Source organism: Triturus cristatus, chromosome 2_1 (genome assembly GCF_964204655.1).
Source record: "Triturus cristatus chromosome 2_1, aTriCri1.1, whole genome shotgun sequence".
Lineage (NCBI taxonomy): Eukaryota > Metazoa > Chordata > Amphibia > Caudata > Salamandridae > Triturus > Triturus cristatus.
This window is the reverse complement of record NC_140581.1, coordinates 715,265,485-715,278,711: the sequence shown is the minus strand read 5'-3', so window position 1 is coordinate 715,278,711 and position 13,227 is coordinate 715,265,485. Positions and strand designations below refer to the sequence as shown.

The 13,227-nt window shown below is 43.2% G+C and overlaps 1 protein-coding gene across 1 annotated transcript in view; it reads left to right on the top strand.

Annotated features, from left to right (window-relative positions):
* The window catches only part of DTWD2 (DTW motif tRNA-uridine aminocarboxypropyltransferase 2), a 576,220-nt gene extending 565,213 nt beyond the window's left edge, over positions 1-11,007 (top strand). Inside the window, exon 7 of the mRNA XM_085632651.1 lies at positions 10,675-11,007. Coding sequence (XP_085488777.1) covers positions 10,675-10,845 — 171 coding nt within the window. The 3' untranslated portion in view covers positions 10,846-11,007. The remainder of the gene's footprint in view (positions 1-10,674) is intronic.
* The last annotated feature ends 2,220 nt before the right edge of the window (positions 11,008-13,227 follow it).

Sequence of the window (13,227 nt, the reverse complement as noted above, 5' to 3'; positions counted from 1 at the left end):
CTTGACTCTGCTGTCTCACAACTTTCTGCTGTTGCTGCTGTTGATTTTTCCCCTCGTTCTGCACCTGTTGATTCAAGGAGTTTCCCTCATTATTCACTAATGGTGGATTAGTACATTCCGATCTCCAATGTCCCAGTTGGCCACAGTTGTGACATGGGAACTTCTTTTTTGCTTCCTCAAGATTCCCCTTTCCTTTCCCTGCATACCTAGGTCTATTCCCTGCATTATTTCCTGGATTATTCGCCTGTTCCACCAACTGTGCTTCCTGTCTTTCCGCAACTTTCACCTGTGCCCACATTGCTTTCTCTTTCAGCTTTCTTTGTTTTGCTTCAATCTCATCACTGAAGTATTTTGCATGTCTCAGAATCTCATCTATTTTTTTACTCTGCCAATCCACAGTATGCTCACGAATTCTTTCACTAATCTCAGGTCTCAGGCCATATACAAATCTGTATACAAAATGACTCAAATCCTTATCACCCAGGTGTTCATCTCCACTGAATTGTTTAAATGCCAGTATCAGCCTCTCGTAAAAAGCATGAACTGATTCTTTTGCTTCCTGATGTGTTCGATCTATTTTAACCCAGTCTGTTTCTTTTGGAGGTACTTTATTTTTCAGGTATACAATCACCTGCTCATACTTTCTCATTACTTCTGGATCTGGTGCTCCTGTTCTCTGATCTCTTGGATATTCCTCAGTAGGCCAACTCACAACTATTTTACACTCAGCCCACAAGTCTGCTGGAACAATTATATCAAACAGACTATTCAGGTCAATCCACAGCACTTTTGACAATTTCACAAACCTGTCTACCTGCCTGTACCACTCGACGGGCTTTTCTCTCAATCTAGGGAAATCATTCGTAAATGACAAAATATCCTGTCTGGTCCATGGAACATGTACATATCCTCCTCCAGGTATTTCTCTCATAGGATAAGTATCCACTGGTTTTTCCTTTTCTCTCACAGGAAATGCTGAATAAGTCCTATCCCCTGATTCTTCTCTCTTTTTGTACCATCTATCCTTCCACTTTTCAACATCACCCCATTTTCGCAATAAAGCGATCATCTCTTTAATCTGTCCTGTTCTACCAGTGCCATTCAAATTTTCTATATCCTTGTCTGTGAAATCCATCCTGTAAGACTTCTGCAAAACTTTCACTTTATCAATGTCAACTCCATAGTCATTTGCTATTGCTCTTAATCTGTCATGTGTATTTCTCGCTCTCCAGGTAATATTTTTACACATGAATAATAATTCACCATCATGATGATTTTTTAGAATTTCTGTTGGAACTGTCCCTGCAACAAGCTCTTCTAATTCTACACGTAACCTAGCAACATCAATTGCTTGTGAATCTTTATCCCTCTGTTGAAGAACTTTCATCCATTCATTCAGATCCTCAGCTGTTATTTCAGTAGATTTTCTCACTGGAACCACTTTCTTCTGCGGTTCTAAAATTGGCATCCCTGAACAACTAGCTTCACAGCATCCAGTCCTGAATTAGACTCCTCTAATTCTTCATTACAGGTGTTATGTCTGAATTTTCCTGCCCTTTTTCCTGAATCTCCTGAAGGACCAGCCAAACTTGTCAATCTATTCCCAACATATGGAATAACCAAACCATTCTCACCCTTCCTCTGCTTATCAAAAACAGGCATAACCGGACCTATGGTTACTGGTACCGTAACAGCATCTAGATTTTTTGTCAGTTCCTTGATCTTTTCAGTCAACTCCGATGTAGTTCTGGCTAATTCTCTCGTATTTTCGCCACTGCTTCTATTCTCTCTCTCCCTGAAAGGATTACCATTTCTTAACTCAGGTGTCACATTTTCTGTCTCAATGATACGATGCGTATCTCTTATCGGAGAAACAATTGGTGTACTCTCTTCTGGTTCCGGTCTATATGGAGGTGGTCTTTTGTAAATCATGTCATTTAAAACCTCATCCTCATATTCATTAACTCCATATCTTCTCACTTCTGCCTCAGGAACCCTTTCTGCTCCCTCTTCAACTGTTCTCACAGGATATAATCCCTCTGACATACTAGCATCTCGCCATCTCGTCATTCGATCATGATGAGTTTCACGACCATGTCTCCTCCCGAACATATACCTATAGTTGCCTCCAGACCTCTGTTTCTCTCGCTCATGTACTTCCTCTTCCCATTCCACTAAAGCCTCGAATTGTGTCGGCCTTGGTCTTGGGTCAAGACATAACATCTTTTCCCGTAAATTTTTCAACACGGCCAGATTAAATGAACCATGTTCTGGAAATGCTAAAACTCCATCTTCTTTGGTGTACCTAACCCAATTCTCCAACCATATACAGGTATGATACCCATATCTCGCAGCCATGAAGGATGCAGGCGTTTTCGATGGAGGTAACAATTCACCCTCTCTCGTTTTAACATCTTTATCCTTGTCGAACCAATTTTTAATCTTTCTGAACAAAGATTTTTTCTTTTTCTCCTCTTGGTAATACATTTTAACGTTTACCAAAACTTTCTAATCCCTTCCGTAATACAACTACACAATATGATTTTTCAACCAATAACAGCGCGACTCACACTAACGCACCAATCCTGGAACGTTACGTCACTAAATAGCTCCACCAATCCTTGCGCGGCTCACACCAACGCACCAATCTCAGCGCGAGCACTATTCTGATCTAATATCCAATGAGAGCGCGGTCTGTTTGACGTCAGCAGTCGCTGCAGTTTCTCGCTCCTGTCTCCTGTCAATCGTCTACCCCTCCTTTACAAAATTTCTCAGTAGACTTCGTGTCGAATTTCTACAAAATCTATTAGTTACAACATATAAACATCTCCATTGTCCACTTCGCTAACCAAAGTATAGTAAAGAAAATCTATTTCACAAGAAACCTCTCGTTGACACAGTAGCACATCCCTCTACTCTGCCCTTCTAACATACATTCATTAACTGTTTCCTCTAGGACTTGTCCAAAGAGTCTTACAATCAACTAAATGTATAAACATTCACGCACATTCATACAAGAAAATATAGTACATACACACAGAATCCTGCTTTTCCCGAGAACAGCGAACAATCTGCTCCACTACAGAATTATAACACACATCAAAGTTTCTCAAACAAGCTCAGAGAATACCTATTACTTCTCCCGCGATAAGCTTTAACGGCGAACCTTATGGATCCCTGGGACTTAAAACCAGAGTTTCATAGATAACCTTCACTACCATACGCACTCCTTATATACCAGAAATATCTCTAATAGTAACATATAACAATGTCACTTATTCCGAACCCAGACAATGTGAATTTTCCTGCATACATACAGGACCAACAATCCCGTCTTTCCCGAGAGCAGCATATACTTCCCTCTGCCCTACTACGGAACTGCTACTAGCTTCCAAGTTCCAGAAGCACTACATATAACTCAACATGACGACTCCAACATATAGTATTAGTACATATACCAACATCAATCAATAATCAATAATCAATAAGCTAATGTACAAGCAATCTAATCAGATCAAGACAATCATCAATAACCATCCTCTGCTACCAGGAACTTGATGCAGATTGGGGTGTATATAATCTCCCTACTTCCACGGATAGAGTAATTTCATAGTTACACGCACATACACTCACCATACACTAGGGCCCATTTCACTAACATACACTCAAAATACTCTACTAACTTTAAGCCTGTGGAAAGAAAACTCCTAAACTTAAACCCCACACCTACACCGAGGTCAATAAGACCTAGCTATTGCAATTGTCATGATCTAAACAATCTATACATCAATAATCAAATAGAGTACTCAATAATTGACAAGAAATAATCACCAACACCGTATTAAAGTTATGATTCTTTATCTAAAGTTAGTCAAAAGAAATTAATCAGAATAAATCATTTTCTCATAATTACCTATTCTAGCTAAATGTCAGAATGGGTCATCAGGACAAGTCTCTCGGTAGAAATCTCCCAAGTCACCGTCCTCACAGCATCGATCCTCACCAACGCAGGTTTGGGAAGAAAGTAAAACCGCAATGGAATGGAACCCTCTCTGGTCTAATATATTTATAATAATTCAAACAAAGGAAAGAAACATTTAATTTCCTCTTCATCCGCTGAGCAGAGCGAGAAGGAAAGGATGTAGCATCGCTACATTTTGAAAAATCTCCGCTCAGAAAAAGTCACAAAAATAAAAAGACAGAACAGGAACTAAGTCTACAAATGTTTCTTCTCAACTTCCACATATTTCCTCTGGTGAGCTCACAGCTTAGAGTCTTTCTTTAAAGCTCCTTTGTTTTCCAAGGCTGCCAAGGCTGCTGTCCAGTACATCTGGAAACATGCCCAGATCTGCTGCTGTCCTCACGGAAAGTTTTAACCAGGCAAGGACTGTGGACAGATGACTCGCGTCCATATTCAGCAAGGCCTTTTCCATCACAAATTCTCATTCGAAACCAGGCTTCAAAAGTCAGCCATCTTTAGTAGGCCACAATAGGCCACAATAGACCATCTTAATTAAAAGAGACAAAACAACGTTACCACAGCATAATGATTAAACAGTGTTAACCCCACTAATACCCTTATGTGTATGCAATTATCTAGCTTTAGCAACACAGAAAAGCATTAATTCAAAAGCGTTTCGTGCTTAAAAATAAACAGCACTCAGCGACGTTTATTTAATAAAACATGCACATTGTCAATAGCAACATATAAGCATTTCCCTCGTGTCGGGTTTTCTCTTGTTAATACATACGTATTGATTAATAAAAAAAACATTTACACAAAACAAATAATTAATAATTAAAAATTAGTAATTTTATTTTTACCACGTTTAGACAACTGAAGCTTCAAAACCCAATGAATTTTCAACAGAAAACTCTGCTCCAGCAGAAGCAGAGGCAATAGAGTGACAAGAGAGCTTCAAAAATGCACCATCGCCACTGTAGTCCATCTAGAGAGGGAAGTTAAGGTTCCGGATGACTCCTTTTGGGCTTCGCGCTAAGGCTCTGGTTTCCTAGGTTGGAAGATAGGTAAAAGTCCCTGGTCCAGCACTTTCTGCAATCAGTCTTGAGAGAAGATGGTAGTGCAACTCAACTGTAGGTCTCTAGTGCAATCTGCCTGCCGACGAGTGCCTGGAAGAAAATTCATGCCACTGTTTTGGTTGAATTGAGAACTTCACAACAGGAGGTGTTTATGTCTCCAGCCTCCAAAATCTGAGTGCTCTCCAATAAGGCAAGGAATAAGTTACTTTCCCCAGACTTGATCAGACTTTATTGAAAGCCTTCTCCACATCTAAGGCAATTGCGACAGTGGGGTGTTTAATACTTTCGCTTTTCAAGTACACAACAGAAAAGCCTTCTGTTGTCCACTGCAAACCTGTTTTTTATAAATCTAATTTGTGTGGGATGTATATGTGAATTAAGTACCTTCCCTAATCTTACTGCTAGGATTTTGGCATGCATTTTATAATTGATGTCTATGAGGTAGAGCTGTCTGTACTTGTTTTAAATCTAAGTAGCTTTTGCCTCAGTGGTTTATGTTCTCCTAGAACTCACAAAATGGGTGACTAGAGTTTCTAGGGGGTCGACAATATGGTGTGAGAATGTTTTAGAGAATTTCTCGCCTAGGCCATCTGGTCCTGGTGATTTCCATCGTTTCAATTAGTTTGTGGCTTTATACATTTCTGTACTGGTGATCTAATTATTAAGAGTAAATGTATCTTCCAGGTGTCTATTACACTCCATAATTGAGATCTCCTCATTAGAATTATATACATTTTTTGTAAAAGGAATGGAATCCCTCTAAAAAGTCTTTGTTTGATGTTTGGGTTGAAGCAGCTTAGTCTCTGATAACTGGTATATTTGTTTTGACTTTTTTGAATGGTTATAATGTAGCTAAGGTTTTGCCCTCTTTGATTTTCAAGCAGGTTTGCAGCTTTACCCTTGTCACTTGTGTATGAGTTATTGTGTTATAAGGAGTGTATTTTTATTTCTAATTTATTTGTTTTCAGATTGTACTTTTTGTTTTTGCCCGCCATTATGTTGATCATAGTGCCTGATATTGTTGTTTTTAGCATCTCTTGCGGACTTCTGGCGATGTTTCCACTTTATCTTGTTAAACTCGAGAAAGTTGTGGATAGTGTTCTTAATTATTAGCCTACTTAACTCATCCTTTAGTCGACAGTCATTTTTGTCCATTCTTGAGTTTACTAGCAGGGCAGTCAAGTTTTTAGTCACAGGATAAATACGTGATCTGATAACATTTGTTCAATTTCAGGGTTAAGTACATTGGAGATATATAATTTGTGGTTAAAAGACAGCCAGTTCTGGAAGTGAGAGTGAAAGAAAACATATAGTCTCTACTTGTTGGGTTAAAAAGACACCATGGGATGTAGTGTAGTTCCTATAGTACCCTGCGCTGTTTTTGGATAACATATCCTGTGGGTCTGATGGCAGACTGACTCCGTACACCCCCGCTGAGTAGGTTAGCCTATTTTTGCATTAGCTAGTCACAGTGCCACTAGAATCTCCTTTTATCAGAGAGATCAGTTTTTGGCAACCTCAGAACACAACAAACCCTGATTCCTCAGACTCGTGGAAACAATATATTACTTTTCACCCAGCCACTCGTGCTTGCTCGTTTTCTCTCAGAGAGATACACAGAAGAAACAGTTGGGCTTGTTTACAATAAGAATTTATTGTACCGTTGTTCTTCTCATGTAAAATATACGCGCTGCTACAGCTGTTGCACAGTAGCAGAGATATAAGATCAGCAGTACAGTCAATATAAAAGAATAGCACAGTTCTACCATTTTGCAATAGTCCTAAACATATACATGAATATAAAATGCATTTATCAAATATAGTGCGTATTCCACTGATGCCTGTCGAGATGTACCTAGCACGTGAGTAAGTGCGAATGAGCTAATAAGCCTAAGAGTCTAAGAGCCAAGAATCCCGCTAGGATTTAGTCAAACCCCATTACCTGAATAGTGAGAGTGTGGGACTTCGTCCTGGACTTGAGTTGGACACCCCGCAAGGGATAATCAGACCACTGTCAGCTGGAGCGATTGCATGTCGGACCGCAGCGTCTCTGGTCAGTGTGTCGGCCTTGAAGTCTTGGTTCCCTCCTGCCTACTGATAGCAATCCTCGTGCGTGTGTTAGCCATTGTTCAGGATGAGGATGACATTAGGGATTAAACCTTGAGCGTAGATTGGAGAGGTGAAGTATACCCCCTGGAGAGTGTTCTCATAAATTGTTCATATGTGCTAAGGATGACATCTTAGCAATATCGATTGGGAAAAACCCACCCTCGGCACGGAACTAGGTGAAAGGTTTAGTCCTTAAAAGGCATCAGTCCTTATAAGGCTCTACGTCCCTATAAGGCATTCTGTCCTTATTTGAAGTTATGTCCTTATAAGTTTCGTCATATGAAATGAAGGGGAGATGATGTAGGGAAAGTGTACGTTGTTCCCTAGACCTATATCAGATTACCGATATGAAATATAACAGGGAAAACAAGGTTGTGTGAATTGCAAAAATAAAGAATTTAAAAGTATGATATGTTGGGTTTAAATTTGGCATTAGAGATTCTACCCAAAATACCATCCATTGGGAGGTTAAAATATCTCCAACAGTCAGGCAAATATTACACTGTAGGTTGGAGACAATATTGTTGAGTTTAAGTCAGAGGTTAAGGGGATCACTCACTGCTTAATTTTGAAAAGAATTGGCGAATAAGAGCTGGGGACAAAAGTTTCGTTCAGCAGCCCATGGCCGCCACTACTAAATGTCTGTGTGCCGCATGCCAAGACTACGTACTCTTGATTTCAACTCATATCACTTTGATCCACCATCAGACACCCTAGGCTCCTTCATCTCACTCTTACAGGTTCCTGCTTCCTCCTACAGGTTTTGCATTATTTTCTTCCTCCTTCTTTGCCCTTGTGTGTTTTTCCCTCTACCAGTCAAAGTCTGATGAGGAAAATAAGTGCCAGTCCCCAAAAATAAGTGGCAGTGGGCCTCACCTGCAACCATCTGCTTAAATTAAGCACTGGTATTACTGTAGGATGCGTAAACATTAATCTCATAGAAATGTATATGATCAAAAAACAAAATCTAAATGGTCTTTCCTTAGTTTGGTGATCAACCATCTGCTTTCCGTGTCATCTTAATTAGAAACTATTGACAAACCTGCATTTTATCGCAATCGTTTTGACGACCCCATTTTCCTTTTTGTGAGCAGCTGAGCATGCAGTACAGCGTACATCTGAGCAGCCTTCACTTTTGATATTCCAGTCTTTTGTAGAAGTGACACATCACCTTTTAATTTATAACGATAATCCATAATTGTTCTCCTTTTTTCAGGGTAATTTAAATTTCAAAGATAATATCTTTACTTTGTGGTTAGGCATCTAATATTAATAATTATGTCATAGCTTCTTGGGCTATGTGACATGATAGTAAAAAGACAATTCTGCTAAAACCCTGTTGTAAGGACTACTGTATAAAGGTTCTTTCCCAGAAGTAGCATGACTGGAAATCACCCACAGAGATTAATAACATAATTGAAAATTACATTGTAAGTGTACCAAGATAAGTGAGGCAGACGATCAGCAGATTTTGGATCAAGAGTAGAGGAAAGAATAGTGACCCCGGTAGAGAAATGAGACATAAGAACTAAAAGCGAGCAGGGCAGGGGAGGAGTGGTGTGCCTGCCCACTCCCTAGTGCGCAAAGACTGTTTGATCAGCCCCCTGGGGCTGCCCTAACCAGCAATGCAGCCTGCACGAGAGCATGGCCTCCCCATAAGGCCTTGGCTGTCTGCTTCTGCTTCCTGTTCCTGCCAGAGCCAGAAGCGCAGGAGCAAGGAAGACGCAGGGCCTCGCCGGCGGAAAGGTACGTTTAATAAAAAATAAAAATCAACCCCCCCACGCGACATCACCGTTTGTTCCCCGCGCAACCCCCCTAACCTCCCAGCGCACCCCCCACCTGCGAGCCATGCCGGCCCCGACCAGGACTGTGGGGCCAAGGCCTGCCAGTCTGCCAACTATGTAAGAGTACATCACCAGGGGACTTTAAGCCTGAAGCACCAGCTCCTTTCTGCTTGCTAAGACCAGTGTGCCCTCTGAGGGAGAGGAGAGAGTTGGAGGGAGCAAGTCCAGTGAGGGATCCTAGTGATTGGATATCTGTTGTGAGGTGAAGAGATGTCCATAGCTCGTGAGCAGACCTAAGTCGGTGACCCCTTATGCCAGGAGGGCCGCCGTGAAGAATGCTGCCTTGACGATCAGGCCACAGTTTGTAGCTAAGTCAGCAAACTCCTACTTATGGAGAGGAGCTCAAGGAACTTACCAGCATAGGAGGAGCATCAACAACCCCACGGCCGCTGCTGGACCATGTGTGATGAACTCTAGGACTCCTGACTGCAGACGGCCCCAGGGAAGTTTGCCTGCCAAATAGCACTTCAGCGCTGGAGCACTTTTGGCTTTAAAAAAGAGTTGCAATGGGACTACTGAGACTCAGACTACTAGCGGAGCTTAACCTGAATGTCGCCTATAGTGAATGGGGAATAACCACTGCCACTAGAGAGAGGGGAGAGTGACTCGGGGACCTACCTATGAAAGACTAGAGCCGGGACCTCCAACAACTGAGGGCATTGCACGTGAGTGTCGTATTTTACTTTCTGTTTGCAGAGAAATACCCCTTTAGCCATAAAAGCAAGTATTGATAGTCATTTACTGCTGCTGCTGAGCGTATTTTGAGCTGTGAGCTTGTGTTCACCACACTGTGTCTACCTCCCTCCCGAGAAGCCTTGGACTACTCGACCCACGCTACCACTAACAGTCAAGTGTTGAAGGGGTACTTGGCCCATTTGCCGAGGATCCATTGTAGTTCGGGCCCTGGAACATCAGGAATAAAATGTCTCAACCCTCATGGTTGGTTGGACCTAGTAGCTCCTGCTTTCCCTCTGACCCTCTAACAGGGGTTCTGACATTATCCTTTTCAGTCTAATCATGATTTTATACATTTCAGTCTAATTATTTGACTAAGCAGTAAATGCCACCTATGCATGTTGAGATTGAAGACTTGTTGCCTTTATAGATTGCGGTTATGGATTCTTTAATTTATTTAGTTTAGTTTCCCAAAACGTACTTTGCTTATCTTGTATATCATATGTAAATGTTACCGTTCATTTTCAAGCGAGATATGTTAGTGTTTTGTACTGGGGTCATAGATCACAATTTAGGTTATTGATAGCCGTTTTGTCTGAGTAACTTCCTAAAGCATTTACTTATTCAGGCCTTTTGATGTTTGCGGAGTAGAGCTTTAGCAGTGTGTTTCCTGACAACTGCTCAGCCTCTCTCTCCCTTAATATGCTCTGCGTCCCCATTCATGGTTTGGTTTTAGAGGCAGTGACGTTAATGTATGTATGTTTATAAGGCAGATTGCTGAAAGAGCTTCTTGAACGCGATGCTTCTAAATTCACATGTTGAAATGTTCTGAACATCTTTCCATTGTCATGGGGTCTCGCCTTCTCTACTGTCTTCACTTGTTAAGCTGATGTACTGCTGAAGTTCGTGTACTTGTATTAAGTCAACAATGTGCTTTGCCCTTGGATATCTTTTCAAAGTGTTTGTTAAATGCTTCTTTTTTCCTCTTCTTTCATTTTTCTGACAGACTATACTACGCCCCCTTCAAGCGCTGTGCTCATTCCAGATCCAGCACGGTGCCCAGGTCCATCACAGCAAAGAGCATCTTCTGAAAAATGGTCTTTATGACAAGCCCATGCCAAAGAACAAGCGCAAGCTAAAGAAAATGGAGCTACTGGTTAACAATGTCAAAATTTAGCACAGCTTGTACCATAGAGTTTTCCTTTTTAACAAATCGTGTGTGTATGTGTTTGCGCGTGTGTGTGTGTTTTATTGAAATAGGAGGCTGGCGGTATTGAAATGCATATATGTCAACATTGTCGAATTTTTCCTACACACAATAAAATGATGTTGTGTATCATTCTGAATCAGAAGTCCTTTACAACTGCACTGAAGTGCGAGATAAAAATATATTGTTTATTGCTGAGCAGAAAGAGGCAGTGAACGCCTTACACAATGTCTTTTTTTCAATGATTGGAGTGTACGTGATGACCTCACATGATGTAACCACTGAATGCCAACAGTAGTAATTGCCCAGTGGGGTTCGGTGTGGATTACACAATGCTGTGTGGAAGCCTGTACTCTGTTTTCTGGCATAGCCTACGTTGGGTTCCTCCTTCCCTGGGAACATCATTTGCATTTTGGTCTCCACGTGCAAATGATGCCTGCCCCTTTCCAACACATTTTTGAGAGAAATTCTAGAGGAGGAAGGGAAAATACTAGTATTTTGCAGGTTGTAATGTGAATTGGGTTTGGGGGAGCACCAAGAAGTGTTCCTGAAACCTGCAGGAGTGTGTGGTATTCCTTCTCTCCATGGTGATTATGCCAGAAACATCGACCAGCCTGGTTGGCCATTGGTGAGATATTATTTGTGTAATACCTTTTTTTGCCAGCGATTACTATAAGAGCAGAAATGACTGCCACACTCTCAGGCTAAATGATATTTCTTGCATGATAAGTCCATGTTCAGTTAAGCTGTACAATAGGTGAAATCATTTTAGTTTAGTTTCACTTGTTGCTCTATGCAAGGTTAAACCTGTTGCGAGTGTCTTTAATTAGCATTGTTCTGTACTAGATCATGTTTTGTTCTATTTATTTTTCATGACTAGGGTAGCGCTGTACCGTCTGCATTCTTGCATACCATACAGTACTGGTAGTTTCTAGAATTCGAGCAGTAGAATATTGCTTATGTGCTGCACCCTCAGATGCTGCTTTTTAGGTCTCGTCTGGCTATCGCGTAAGCGATCGCTCAGCGAGACTTATGTAGGGGCTTCAGAAAATGCTCCCAAAGGCTTCCCAGGCGGATCGGGTGGCGGTTACGCGCACAACCACGCGCATTCCATTTGCCACCAGCTACTTCCTGCGCGTGCGCCGCCTCACGCATTCAGAGAGATTTAGTAAGGGGCACAAGACCGTAGGAATGCGGTTTATGGCCAGTGCATGTGAGGCATTCAAGCGCGAAGCTGGCATCTGGCATCGGACTTGAAAGCGGCCTCACTTCCTGCATCCCCTGTTACAACAATTAACTTTCGTTATAACTCACACTGCTACACGAAACACTGCTGCACGCCTCACACTGCTGCACGCTGCAAACTGCTGCACGCCGCACACTGCTGCACGCCGCACACTGCTGCACGCCACACACTGCTGCACGCCACACACTGCTGCACGCCACACACTGCTGCACGCCACACACTGCTGCATGCCTCACACTGCTGCACGCCTCACACTGCTGCACGCCACACACTACTGCACGCCACACACTGCTGCACGCCACACACTGCTGCACGCCTCACACTGCTGCATGCCACACACTGCTGCATGCTGCTGCATGCCACACACTGCTGCACGCCACACACTGCTGCACGCCACACACTGCTGCATGCCGCACACTGCTGCACGCCGCACACTGCTGCACGCCGCACACTACCGCACGCCACACACTACCGCACGCCACACACTGCTGCGCACACTGCTGCATTACACACTACTGCGCCGCACACTGTTGCACGCCGCACACTGCTGCACGCCTCATACTGCTGCACGCCTCACACTGCTACACGAAACACTGCTGCATGCCACACACTGCTGCACGCCACACACTGCTGCACGCCTCACACTGCTGCACGCCTCACTCTGCTGCACGCCTCACACTGCTGCACGCCGCACCCTGCTGCACGCCTCACACTGCTACACGAAACACTGCTGCATGCCTCACACTGCTGCACGCCACACACTGCTGCACGCCACACACTGCTGCACGCCACACACTGCTGCACGCCTCACACTGCTGCACGCCGCACACTGCTGCACGCCACACACTGCTGCACGCCACACACTGCTGCACGCCACACACTGCTGCACGCCACACACTGCTGCACGCCTCACACTGCTGCACGCCGCACACTGCTGCACGCCGCACACTGCTACACGCCACACCATGCTGCACGCCACACACTGCTGCATGGCGCTGCACGCCACACACTGCTGCACGCCACACACTGCTGCATGCTGCTGCACGCCACACACTGCTGCATGCCACACACTGCTGCACGCCACACACTGCTGCATGCTGCTGCAC